Below are 13,686 nucleotides of genomic sequence, written 5' to 3'. Positions count from 1 at the left end.
TAAAAGCGTGTGTGCAGATCACACGTGGTAGGAGTGAAACTTCTTTGGCAAGATTCAAAGATACGAAAATCGTGTTATCATGACGTGATGGTGTTGCCATGACGCGACTTTGAAATTTTACTCTCAACGCGCCAATAGAAGTTTCCTTTCAAAAATTGGTTGAAAATTTTTCTGTTTGTTTGCCCGCCCGGGTCAAGTAGAACGTCTGAAACAATTTTGATAGGGCAATACTTTTGGTCGTACAATATAGATTTGGGTATACTTTTTACTTTTTACGATTTTCTGTTAGGTTTTAACTCAAACTCAACCACAAACATTTCTTTATTCTTCTAGACTTTTCCTAGAAGCACTTTTGAATCGACATAACATATTTTTAAGATTTACGACCGATTTGGAAAGCAGTAGGTAGGTATATACGGAGAAGAAGGGACAAGAAACTCCATAGTTGCTCTTTTAAAATCATGTCAGTATTAGAATTTAATTTTATAAAATACTAGCTTCCGCCCACGACTTTGTAAGTGCATCCCCGTTTTTCCCCGTTCCCGCAAGAATTTCGGGAAATCCTTTCTTAGCGGATGCCTACGTCCTAACATCTACCTGCATGACAAATTTCAGCCCGATACGTCCAGTGGTTTGGGCTGTGCGTTGATAGATCACTATATATCAGTCACCTTTGAGTTTTATATAGGTATATAGATGTACAATAATACCCTAGCGACTTATACAGGGTGTCCCACTATTGGTATACTAAGCGCGAAGGGACTTGTAGTTTTGCATACACTGATCACGTAAAAAATACTTAAACAACAAAATTACGTCAAAATTTTTTTGCTAAATTTTTCCTGAAAATCCGTGTTTTCGTCTCTAGCTTCGCGCAGCCGGAATATACCGCTTCTCTAATGTGAGCATTTTGTCTATGAAAACATAATCTTAAACAATATCTCACGTGCGGGTGGCAAATTTGGGCGTGTTGCTTGTTAGGGGTGTACACATAGAGTTTTAAGAATTCATCTATCCGAAAAAAAAAATGCGTCTGGGATTTTATAAGTATTTTTTACGTACTCAGCGTATGCAAAACTATAACCTCCTTTGAGCTTAGTATACCAAAAGTGGGACACCCTGTATATATTATAAGTTGTCAAACATGGTTGTGAATTGTGATTGCTTATTGACCAAGTCGTGGGCTCTATATTTCTACGAACTAGGACAACTATACTATACTTAATATTTTATGTCAGAGATAATAACCCTTGCAATAACCGTTATCGTTAAATTATATTTGACCATTACATTTGTCTGTATTTGTATAGTAATTAGTAACATTGTACCACCACGTTGGAACTAAGTACATTAATTAACTTATCACTAGGTACATTAATATTGTTACATTACTATATTTATATAAAAATTATAATTAATTTTTATATAAATAAAGTAGTAACTAAGTAGTTACTTAATTGATTTTGAATCGCCTTGTGAAAAATCTCATTAAGTACTATACTAATAAATTGAAGAGTTTGTTTGTTTGTTTGAACGGCTAATCTCAGGAACTACTGGTCCGATTTAAAAAATTCTTTCGGTGCAGTTAGATAGCCCATTTATCGAGGAAGGCTATAGGCTATCATCACGCTAAGAGTTAAGACTAACGGGAGCCGGAGGAGCACTGCGGGTTATACCGCGGGGCACAGCTAGTTAATATCATATTTTCTAAATAACAATTTCAAATACCACGTAATATAGGAAAATCTTGGAAATTGTGTGTATTATTAGAACGAGATAAGACCGTTTGCTCATTGATTCTAGCATTTATCTGGCCAATACATCTTATAGATATATTTATCGATCATCAACCTGTGAAGTTGTTTGTGGAAATTCCGTAAAGTAAACATGAATTTCTATATATTACCATAGATATTACAATTTATATACACACATCATCAAAGCTTAGGATATTTTGATAAAATGATGTAGACGTAATATAAATTAATCAATCACAATCACTATATAGATCGATATCGTAAAACTGATGTAACAAACTTATCTTAAAATAAATGATTTTTAAAAGATAATCATAGCATAAAGTATAATATTTCCGATGTAATAGAGTTATACACCAAATTGGTGACAAGTATACAATCACGAGTGTAACTACGTGTGTACTGTACGTGCTTATTACGTGTAGCGAAGGCTATTGCCATTGATAGCCATAATTTTTTATGAATCTAATTATCTAACTAAATCGTTGTCTAAATATTGATAAGGTAAATATATCTACTAATTTACTTTTTAAAAAGTAATTGACTTACTTAAAAAAAGTGATTTACGTTTGTGTTGTCACTGATAGAGTCCTGTATGGATTGGATTAAATATAGCCCTATAGTATAGTTTGGTCAAAGTGGACAAAATATAGTTATGAAGTTATCTTAATTCCCATGAACCCATGTATACCCTACATCTATTAGTAGTTAGCTTAATATTCATAATTCTCAACATTCAAACCTTAAGACAAATAGTTCAAGACCAAAATAAGTTAACTTTTCGAGTTTTTGCGAGAATAACTAGCACAATGCTGAAAAAATTTACATGTCAATGCCGGCTGCTCAGGAGTCAGGGCACAGTTAAACAGTTAGAATTCTGATTAAAACGTAGACAAAACCAACAAAACGAAAATCATTTAAAGTTTAATCCTATAGCCTTCCTCGACAAATTGGCTATCTAACACCGAAAGAACTTTCCAAATCGAACCAGTAGTTCCTGAGACTAGCGTGTTCAAACAAACAAACAAATTCTTAAGCTTTATAATATTAGTATAGATATACATATAGAATAAACATCGTGTTGGTTCCACATGAAGTAATATGTCTCCTATATGATGCTCTTGTTATCGATATAAATAGAGTCTGATACGTGATAAGGCAGTTTTGTCGTTCCGATGAGTTTGTCTCATTAATATCAGTTCATCTCTGATCGGCGCTGTGAAGTGTGGTGAGATGTGCTTTTAGTTATTTTAGTGTTTATTTGTGATTTAAAATTTGATTGTTAGTTTATTGAAGATTTAGAAATTTAAAATTTAGAAATTGGTGATCTATGCAGCTTTAGATTTATTGATTGATTTTTTTGACAAATTTAATGAAATAATTTAAATAGGGGATTAGGTACTTGAAGTATTAAACAACTAATCTCCTAGTTTTTTTTTAATTTACTATGCTTACCTATTAATAATATTTATTAGAATATTTTATTTCGTAATATAAAAGACACACTTATGACTTAGTTGCTATTAGCAGTCCTGTTACTCCAGATTTATCTTGTTTACTTCAAAATGATAAACAAGAACAATATTTGTCAATGTTTCATGAAATAATGTAATATTAAAATAGTTAAGTCAATATTTTGTTTAAAAATTTTCCCGCGTCATGTGATGATGGTTTTGCTTTTCCTCCGCTAGAGGGAGACATATCGTCACATTGTGTTATGAATAAGTAATAAATTAATATTATCTAGAGCTAAATAATATGTGGAAACTTTTATGTATATAAATATATGTTATACATAATTATTTCTCAATCCTTGAAAACTTAACGTTTTTTCGAAATTTAACCACATACCTAGGTACTTACTTACCTAAGTAATATTTCAACTTTGATATCTTGTAGCTAGCTAGACATTACAGTCTAAATTGAAATTTTATGTGTAAGTTAGTTTCAAGTTGTAAGGTTTTAACTTTTAGTGTAGATTAACATAATTTAAAACTTTAGTGCAAGTTTTATACTAGGAGTTTTTTAATAAAAATAAGTAGACAATTTTTTTACAGGCGATCACGATCAGTATTCAGTCCCAATTCAACAGTCAAAAATAGTTTAAAAATAAAAATATATTCCACAGATAAAAAAAAATGTCAGATCAAACAGTACTACAACCGGGCTTGAACATCAAGCCGGTGATCGACGACGAAAGTGTAAAACTCCTCGTGGAGCGGCTCTATGGCATGTCTGTTCTCGAGTTGACTGAACTAAATGGTTATGACGACAAGAACTATAAAATTATAGAGGACCCCAATATGAAGAATCCGCTGATAACCAACCATTGTCCTCACGGGTACGTCTTGAAGATTATGAACTCTATGGACTCGAAGAATGTTAGTCTGGTGGAGGCGCAAAATGAAATTATGAACTTTTTGTGTAAGTATTGTGTTTGTATGTGTGTGTGTGAGTGTGTGTGTTGAAGCTAGTAAAGTAATGGACTGTTCTTGATGCGGTTTTTAATAGTAAGAGCAATTATTACTTAACATCTAGCCGTGTTGTGCAGTTTTACCCGCAGTGATCCGCTCCTGTTAGTCTAAGCGTGATGATATTATATGTATAGCCTATAGCCACAGCTGGGTATAGCCTTCCTCGATAAATGGGCTATCTAACACCGTAAGAATTTTTCAAATCAGACGTTCATGAGATTAGCGCGTTCAAACAAACAAACAAACTCTTCAGCTTATTAGCATAGATTTTTCTACGTTTAGCTATTTATTAACAAAACAAGTAATAAAACAACATCACATATCATTTCACCTTTCTTTATTCAATCATTTCCTTCCAGTAACGCGCTCAGTAACCTGCCCCAAGCCGATACGCAACGTGTACGGGCACTTGCACTCAGTAGAGACGATCGGGGGCAAGGGGCACGCGGTCAGACTGCTGGAGTACGTCCCCGGGGAGCTGCTGAAGGACGTGCCCCAGAGCGAGGCGCTCCAATACCAGCTGGGCGAGTTTGTCGCTAACCTGGACAATAAGCTGCAGGTGAGATTTGGATTTATTTATTTACTAGCTTTCCGCCCGCGGCTTCGCCCGCGTTTTCAAGATAACCCCGCATAGTTCCCGTTCCCGTGGGATTTCCAGGATAAAACCTATCCTATGTGTGCTAAATTTCATTGTAATCGGTTCAGTAGTATTTGCGTGAAAGAGTAATAAACACACACACCTAAACATCCTAAAAAACTTTCGTAATATTAATAATTATAAAGTAGGAGGATAACACTTTATTGTACAAATAAAGTATGACAAAAATTACATCGTTTGTACAAGAGGCGGCCTTATTGCTTAGCAGCAATCTCTACCAGGCAACCCGAGAGGAATTGTATGAAGATCGATCGATCGATCGATCGATTACAATGAATCTATATGAATATAAAAATGAAACCCGTTTTCCTTGGTCACGGTATCACGCGTGAACGGGTGGACCGATTTCGATAATTATTTTTTTATTATATTCCTTGAAGTACGAGGATGGTTCTTATGGAGAGAAAACGTAAATAATATATAGTATATACCACGGGTGTACCGCTAGTATTAAATAAAATATTTCATTAAATGCTGTAATGATAATTTATAGGTACCTACTGATATGAAATACAGTATTAGATAATTTACTGTTTATTTACTAAGCTAATAATAGATAATGCAGTATTGTTTGTTAGTTATCGTGTTTGCTCTTTAATTACCTAGTTTCTTGTTCTGTTACATAAGTACCTAATATTAGAAACATAATATGTTGCCTTATTTTTATGTACTTATTATTATAATTTTAAAGTAAAGAAAAATTTCCATATACATAATATGTACATAATGAGTTCATTACATACATTAATCTTTGATAATAATAATCTGTAATATTATACATGAAATAGAAAATGTTTGTTTTGTTCGTGATATTTACCTATTTTCATAGACTTTCCAAAATAGTATACATATATACTTAATCAAATGTAAAACGGTAATTTTACTGACTCTACCAAACATTATTGTTTCCCTAAAGTAGTCGCACTGTGTCCTAAATAGCTGTTGTATCGTTTAATTAAGCAATTAAAAAAATATGCCAATGGGACATAATATTTTAACATTTTTCTTGAAGCAAGATTTGGTTAGTTGTGTTTAGTTAGTGGTTCAATCTCTACATCTTGAACGCCTCCTTGGTACAGTGGTACTTGGTACTTCGTGACGCGTGTAGCACCGAGTGGTCCTGCTCCTGGGTTCGATTCCCGGTGGAGACGAAGAAAAAGACAATATCTCGGTCTGGTAGGACATTCTGTGTCCTGCGACTGATCTTGTCCCTAAAGAAAATCGATCAGTAAAACAGTTTTTCTACATCTTTAAAAATCACGATATCAAAATTTCGTTTCTTAATATTCTTAATACATTGGTCTACAAAATACTTTTTAAATCTTCTTTCATATAGTAGATAGATCACTAAATACTACTTTTAAAAGATAATTTATATAGCAAGGTAGTCACTAAAAATATTTCTGAACATAATTTAATGATTTACTTGAAAACAAGCATGATACGTGAATGTTATTTGTTAACATAATATTATTACGTCCAAGGTCTTGCCGTGACTGTGACGTTAAGTGGGACAAAATTATAACTCATAGCATGTTATATTGTACGTATACAAGATTTTATATCTAACCAATAACCATATATGTAGTGAAGTTCCATGTCCCCTAGTGGGGTAAGGGACAGATACATTATACATCTGTTTCACTGATCGATTTTATTTAGGGACAAGTAGGTGATCAGCCTTCTGTATCTTGCCAGACCGAGACATTTTTTTTTATCGAACATTTTTTTTACCGGGATCCGAACCCAGAACCCCTCGGTTCTACGCTCACGCGTTAACCACTGTACCAAGGAGGCGGTCTATCTAACCATAGGTACATAATATACATATAATAAAATCGTAGGAAAGTCAAAAACTGTTTTTAGAAGTTTTGTCTGTCTGTTTGTCCGGGCTAAACTCAAAAAATACTGCATGGATTTACTTCAAATTTGTTACAGCTTGAGACCTGAAGAAGGACAGAATATGCGCAATTTTTATTTGACTACGCGGGTGAAGCCGCAGGAGGAAAGCTAGTAAAATATAATGGACTAGTTTTCCGCCCGTGGTTACGCCTACGCACAGATTCTCATGGGAATGATATGTTGTAACGCGGTATTAGTAGCCCATTATCAATTATCATCACCATTTGTAACCACTGCAGGGACAAGGGCCTCCCATATAGGGATCAGGCCATAAAACACCACGCAGGCCAGGTGGCCGGATGTCACATGTCGTCGAACTTTTGATTCGACATGTCGACTTCCTCACGATGTTTTTCTTCACCATTTAGAGTAGGTAGATGTTAACATGCGTAGATGAATTGAAAATTCATTTCTCTCACGCTCGCCTAGTCTCGAACCGACTTATTTTTGAAGTCCGAGGTCCTTGCCACTGTGCCGTAGACCCGTAGTAAAGTAAAGTAGCCTAATATCACAGTTTAATTTTCTATCGCCAGGCAGAAAAAACATACATACTATAAAATCTCTCCGTTGCGACGTCAAATAAACAGTAAATAGTCGCACTTTTACATTTACAATATATAATATTAGTGCCTATAGGGTCAGAGTATATTATTTTTATAGTTTATTAGTAAGCTAGCTGTTCCCTTGACTTGGTTGCGTGTAAAAATGAGAAGTGGTACAAATCCAGATTCTTTAAAATAAATTATAGCCTCTACATAGAGGCTCTACGTATACATACAGCTACATAGCTGTGCCTGCAAAATGAGGATTAAAATTAAACTCAAACATTTATTTATTCAATTAGACTTCTTCTAGAAGCACTTTTGAATCGCCATTACATATTTTTTACTATGGAGAAGAACCGACAAGAAACTCCATAGCTGCTCTTTTAAAATCATATCAATATACAATTTAATTTTTACATTATATGTAACATATATCTAACTACATAATATATCATAATATACCAAAGATGAAAAATTAGCTGGCACAAGCAGACAGACAGACACAAATTGTATAAATCGTTATATAGGTAGGTACGTGTCATATGCATTTTGTAAAGATTATTATACCAGGTTTTATTTCCAGAACTTCAACCACTCCGGGCTGGTAACCAGGGAGCACATCTGGATGCTCTCGAAGGTCCCAGAACTTGAGAAATTTAAATATGTTATCAAGGATGCCGAGAAACTGGATCTGGTTGAAGAGGTAAGTGCGTTTTGTAAATAGGTTATATCTATAGTTAGTAGTAGCACTATGAGTAGCACAGACAATATTATAATACTAATATACACGAAATATTCAAATATACATCACAAATAATCACTACATAGTATAAAGCAAAGTCGCTTTCTCTGTCCCTATGTCCCTTTGTATGCTTAAATCTTTAAAACTAAACAACTGATTTTGATGCGGTTTTTTTAAAAGATAGAGTGATTCTTGACGAAGGTATGTAATTCATTAGGTTTTAGACAAAGCCGACGAAGCCGCGGACGAAAACTAGTAAATAAATAATCCTAGACTTTTGTATCTATTTTTTAAAGTGAAACTTTTATTACATCGTCTCAAACTTTTTGGTCTGTGTAGCGCATGTCGCGTGTATCGCGGCACGCGACATGCGCTACACAAAGCAGTGTTCGGAACCGTTCGAACAGTTTCACTTTTACCGTGGTTTCATAAAACCACACAACATTTTTTGTTGATAGAATAAAAGCTATAATAAAATCTGAGATTGTTTATTTCATTGAAGAAGAAGTTTTATCAAATGTAAGATTGTTTTATCTCTAGTGTTTGTAAAACGAGATTTATTTGAACAGCGATTACCAAAGCGATTACAGTACTGAGTACCTATGATAGGGGTTAGGCTAGTAGGTTTTTGACTGTGTTATTTATAAAATTTACATGATATAATATATATGTAGTTTGCTGTAACAAATGGGATAAGGGACAGATGCCTGTAATATTTATCGTACCAAGTAGATATATTGTTAGGTACCTACACGATTAATCAGAGGGCCGTATTATGACTTCTTATTTCCAGACAGTTTACGCTGTGACTTGAACCACAGACTAATAATAATATACTACGTATACAACTTGAACTGACTGGCAAATTCATATTGCGAATGCAATAACCAGCCATGGTTAATTATTGTATTCAGTCCAGTCAGTTCGATTCACAGCGTAAACTGTCTGGAAATAAGGGTCATAATACGGCCCCTGATGAAATAAAACAAATGTTTCCTCTATATAATATTTATTACACATAACAAGTTACTAACTAAAGAATACATTTCCTCAATCTTCATAATTTTAATAAACTTGCAGGTGATCGAGGAGTTCAAATACGCGGTTGTCCCTCATCTTGAAGAGCTGGAGAAAGGCGTGATCCATGGGGACGTTAATGAGATGAATGTTGTGGTGTCTCCTAAACCTGGAGCAAGGTAATAATAAATAACAAATACACTTTATTTAGCACCAAATAAAAACAGACATTATAACAAAAAGAAAAAGACAATATGATGTAAAGCCATTACCAATTAGCAATTTTTAGCAATTTTTACCAGGCAACCCATGGGTTGCCTGGTAAAAATTGCTCAGTAGCGATAAGGCCGCCTTTTTGGCTTTACATTATATTGTCTTTTTCTTAATTTACCCATGGGTTAAAACTTTTAATTATAAAAAAAATAATAATGGGTAAATTAAAACTTTTAATTATAAAAGGGGAAAACAATGGGTGGTGCAGTAATGAAAATTTAATTATAGTGTAGATTTAATTTTTTGCACTATTTACTGTTTAGGGCGCTTTTCTACCAATATAGTGCATGTAATCTAAACCACAACAGTCCAAAAGTTTATTATATTTTTATTTTTAAAATCAAATTTTAATACGTATGTTTCTTAAAATTTCATAGACATATATTTTGATTGTTAAAAAAATGATGTTTTTATTGCCATATAATATGCAGTCATGAGCATGTTGTAAGAAGGTTTAGTAGGATAGTTAATTTAATTCATATCTGCGCCATCTATTGACAAGGTGCAGAACAATGAAAAATTGCTATGCGCGCCATCTAGTTACGTATTTGTAAACTATTAAAAATATCCACGCCATCTATTGACGAGGTGCAGAACTACAACAAAATAAGTGTTTATTGTTTTGGAAGTCATAAACATTTTATACCGATAGATGGCGTGGTATTAAAATTTGAAATGAGTCAATTTTTCTCAAAACGGCATGATAATAACAATATTATTATGTAATATTATCTGACATTTAATATATTCCTTCTATCTATGCCCCGCTATGCTCCGGCAAGGCGAAAAGACGCGGGCTCGAATCCCGGCTCGTTATCGATTTTTTTAATTATTTATTTATTGTATGACCATATACGAGCAAATAAACAGATTTGATTTGATTTATAATTTATTTATTTCAGCCAAACAGACTACCGAGTAACGGGTATCCTAGACTTCGGGGACATCCAGTACTCCTACTATGTCTTCGAGCTGGCGATCACAATGACATACACGATGTTAATGAGCGGCGACCTGAGGAGCGGCGGGATCGTGCTGGCGGGGTACTGTGTGAACAGACGCCTGCCTGATATGGAGTATCGGCTTTTGAAGGTAAACTGTTTATTTGAATAATCAAAGGAAAACAAAAAAAAATTCAAAGTAGATAGCCCATAATTCAAAACTACATATTTATTTATCATATTAATTATTATTAAATTCAATGTAGCCCACAAGCTTAAACGAATAGTGGTCTATCACCATGTAATTTTTTCTAATCTGTCCAATGATTTTTACATGATTAATGTACATAACAGCCAAACACAAAAAATTACTAACTATCCTGGGGCGTATAACATAGGGTGGATGTACCACTAGTTGACCATTTAAGCGGTTTTATCTTTAGCTATATATAAAAAACGGGTTATTTGTTTTACGTTCAATGTTATTTTTGGGACACAGATAATTGAATACTCACTGTAACTATTGTTCTTAATATCAATTTGATAACCTTCAAAGGTTTTATGAAAACTACTCTAAAAGTTATTTCTGCTAAAAACACCATTACTTGACCACTGATCACCAATATCTGACCATCATTACTCTAAAAGTTGACCATTTTCAAAATGGACAAAATGTCCTTCTTCGAACATTAGTTTTGTTTAATAAATAAATATATTATTTAATAAATAAATATATTATTTAATAAATAAAGATAGGTTGATGAAATCAAACCACTTGGTCACGGAAATCAAGTGGACAACTCAAGGTTAATAATATTCTCGGCCCCGAAACCTGACCAACTAAGTTCGGTATAAAAATCTTACGGTGGTCAGCTTTTGGAAATATGCAACATAAAGCTATGACTTAACTACGGCTTATATGGTTTGTTAAATTAAGTAGGTATAAGCACAAACCAAAGCAAGTCTTTCTTAGCAAAATATAAAGAACCAAGAGCTGACCATACTGGTCAACAATAGGCGAAAAATTGTTTTCGTTGCGCCAAAAGATAACCAGGCCGCTAAAAATCATGAAAAACTGTTCATGCCAAAAATGAAGCCGAAAGTCTATAACAGAATGGTTCAACATTATGCCTATAACAAGACATATAAAGAGTAATCGATTGCATTCAAGATAAATTAAGATTTCCCAATCAACTCCCGATAAAAAACTCTTAGTAAAAAATGTGATTACTTACGGGGCACCTACTTAATTACATCTTCGTGTTGAAAAAATGTCAATATTTCTGACCAATGGCAGCAAGGTTTGTTTTTATTTTATAGATGATGTTGCTTTATAGAAAAAACAATAAACTATCATCTGGGGCTGCCGTATTTTCTTAATTGGCGCGTATTTCGGTCATGTATTGGCGCTTGGTCAGCTAGTGGTACATTGACCCTATCCAATTTTATTTAAATAATAATGAACTGATTACTGTTTTTTTATTACATATTTACGTAAAGATAAATAGATGGGTACCTACACTACTTAACACTAATGAATTGTAATTATATCATTGTATAGTACCTAATAAGTTTTATTTTATTTTTACAGACGTTAATCTCAGCCCGCCTAGTCCAAAGCCTAACTCTAGGCGCCTATTCGATCGCCCAAGACCCAAGCAATACCTATGTATCATCTACAGAAAAAGCAAATGGATGGGAATTACTGAAAAAGCTGAGGAAAACCAAACCCGACCCTGATGACGATCCTACTGACTGGAAAGCTATTGCTAATGAATATTTGACAAGAAGCTAAATATTATAAAAAAAACCATATATTATGATATTTGCAATATTATGTTATATATGTTATCTGTATGTACTGTATTATTAAAATGTAATAACTGTCAAATAATTCACTGTAAAAAGAAATAAAATCAGAATAAGAAATGCAAATAAAGGTCAAGTTGCGTTATTTTATACACCTTATGTTATTTTAAAACATTTTGTTTTATGAATATTGTCAATATAGGTAACTTAGGTCCTAGAACTTAGAAGTCTATATTATGTATTTTTTTAGTATATATCAATTTTAAACGTAATATTATTATGTAAATAGTACCTACTTTAGTGGTTTGTTAAATGTATCACTTAGCTAAATAATAAATGTATTATAAAAGTATTATTTTTAGATAGATTTTTGAGTAATAAAGCATTTAAAGGCATTTCTTTGTTTTATTACAACCAACCAATTTTTATTATGTAATCACTACATAGTATAAAATGCTTTCTCTATGTTCGTTTGTATGCATCTTTAAAACTACACAACGGATTTTGATGCGTTTTTTTTTAATAGATAGAATGATGTGATGCAAGAGAAAGTTTTAGTACCTATGTTATTTATTAGGTTGTAGACAAGACGGGCGAAGCCGCGGGCGGTAAGTTAGTAAGTACCTTGTCTGTTAAATATTTTTTAAAATATATGTAATTTTAAACTTTTACTATGAACTTCTGACGATGACATCTTTTCCCACAAAAATTTCATCGAAATCGGTTTAAATTTGTGACAGACCAACAACTATATGGATTTATATTAGGTACTTAAAAATATTGCTATAAATATTGGCTAAATATATTTGTATTTGAAAAGGTCAGTTTAAATAACACGCTCTCAATAAAAACTACCTACATATTACTAAATTTGATTGATTTACTGTATTTTGCTCGGAGCGGTCAATGACATCCTTGTGAGCAAAAATGTGGGCAAATTAAATTGTAATTATAATAAATAATATTGTATTATAATATTATAATATTGTATATAATTATAATATTGTATTATATTGCTTCTCACAGGTCAAATGATGTTATGTGTAAATAATAAATATTATGTATCGTGTTTTTAAATTTATTTATTCTGTGTGCTTGTCACTGTACTCCTGAACAGCTGGACCGATTTTAATGAAATTTTTAGTCCGTCTTTAGGTGGAGTCAAGAATGAGTTTGAATTGCAATTCGAAAGCGAGCGAAGCCGCGGGGACAAACTAGTATAATAGAGGTACATTATATTTATAAAAAAAAACTTGTATCATAGTGTTTTTAATGAAACTGATTGGAAATGGCTTGAACGATGTTTGAAATATTTTAAAGTAGCTTTCCGCCCGCGGCTTCGCCTGCGTTTCCAAAGATAAACCCGCATAGTTCCCGTTCCCGTGGATTTCCGGGATAAAACCTATCCTATTTGTTAATACAAGTTATGTGTGCTAAATTTCATTGTCATCGGTTAAGTATATTTGCGTGAAAGAAACAAAGGTTTGTTATCTATGAGCTATAATTGAAAATGTTGAAGTTTCGCACATATGTATTACTATTACAGAACGTATGTGTGATGGGATGAC

At 33.2% G+C, this 13,686-nt stretch overlaps 1 protein-coding gene across 1 annotated transcript; it reads left to right on the top strand.

Moving 5' to 3' along the window:
- The first annotated feature begins 2,952 nt into the window (after nucleotides 1-2,952).
- Nucleotides 2,953-12,466, top strand: LOC149898798 (hydroxylysine kinase). Its single transcript, XM_090115098.1, has 7 exons — nucleotides 2,953-2,985; nucleotides 3,886-4,181; nucleotides 4,591-4,790; nucleotides 7,920-8,039; nucleotides 9,159-9,274; nucleotides 10,271-10,460; nucleotides 11,901-12,466. The coding sequence occupies exons 2-7, from the start codon at nucleotides 3,896-3,898 to the stop codon at nucleotides 12,102-12,104; spliced, it is 1,116 nt and encodes a 371-aa protein (XP_089971224.1). The 5' UTR covers nucleotides 2,953-2,985; nucleotides 3,886-3,895; the 3' UTR covers nucleotides 12,105-12,466.
- The last annotated feature ends 1,220 nt before the right edge of the window (nucleotides 12,467-13,686 follow it).

Source organism: Colias eurytheme, chromosome 22, assembly GCF_061535395.1.
Source record: "Colias eurytheme isolate Ceu_HAF_F1 chromosome 22, ilColEury1 Martin Lab GWU primary, whole genome shotgun sequence".
NCBI lineage: Eukaryota > Metazoa > Arthropoda > Insecta > Lepidoptera > Pieridae > Colias > Colias eurytheme.
This window is presented reverse-complemented; position numbering and strand designations above follow the sequence as displayed.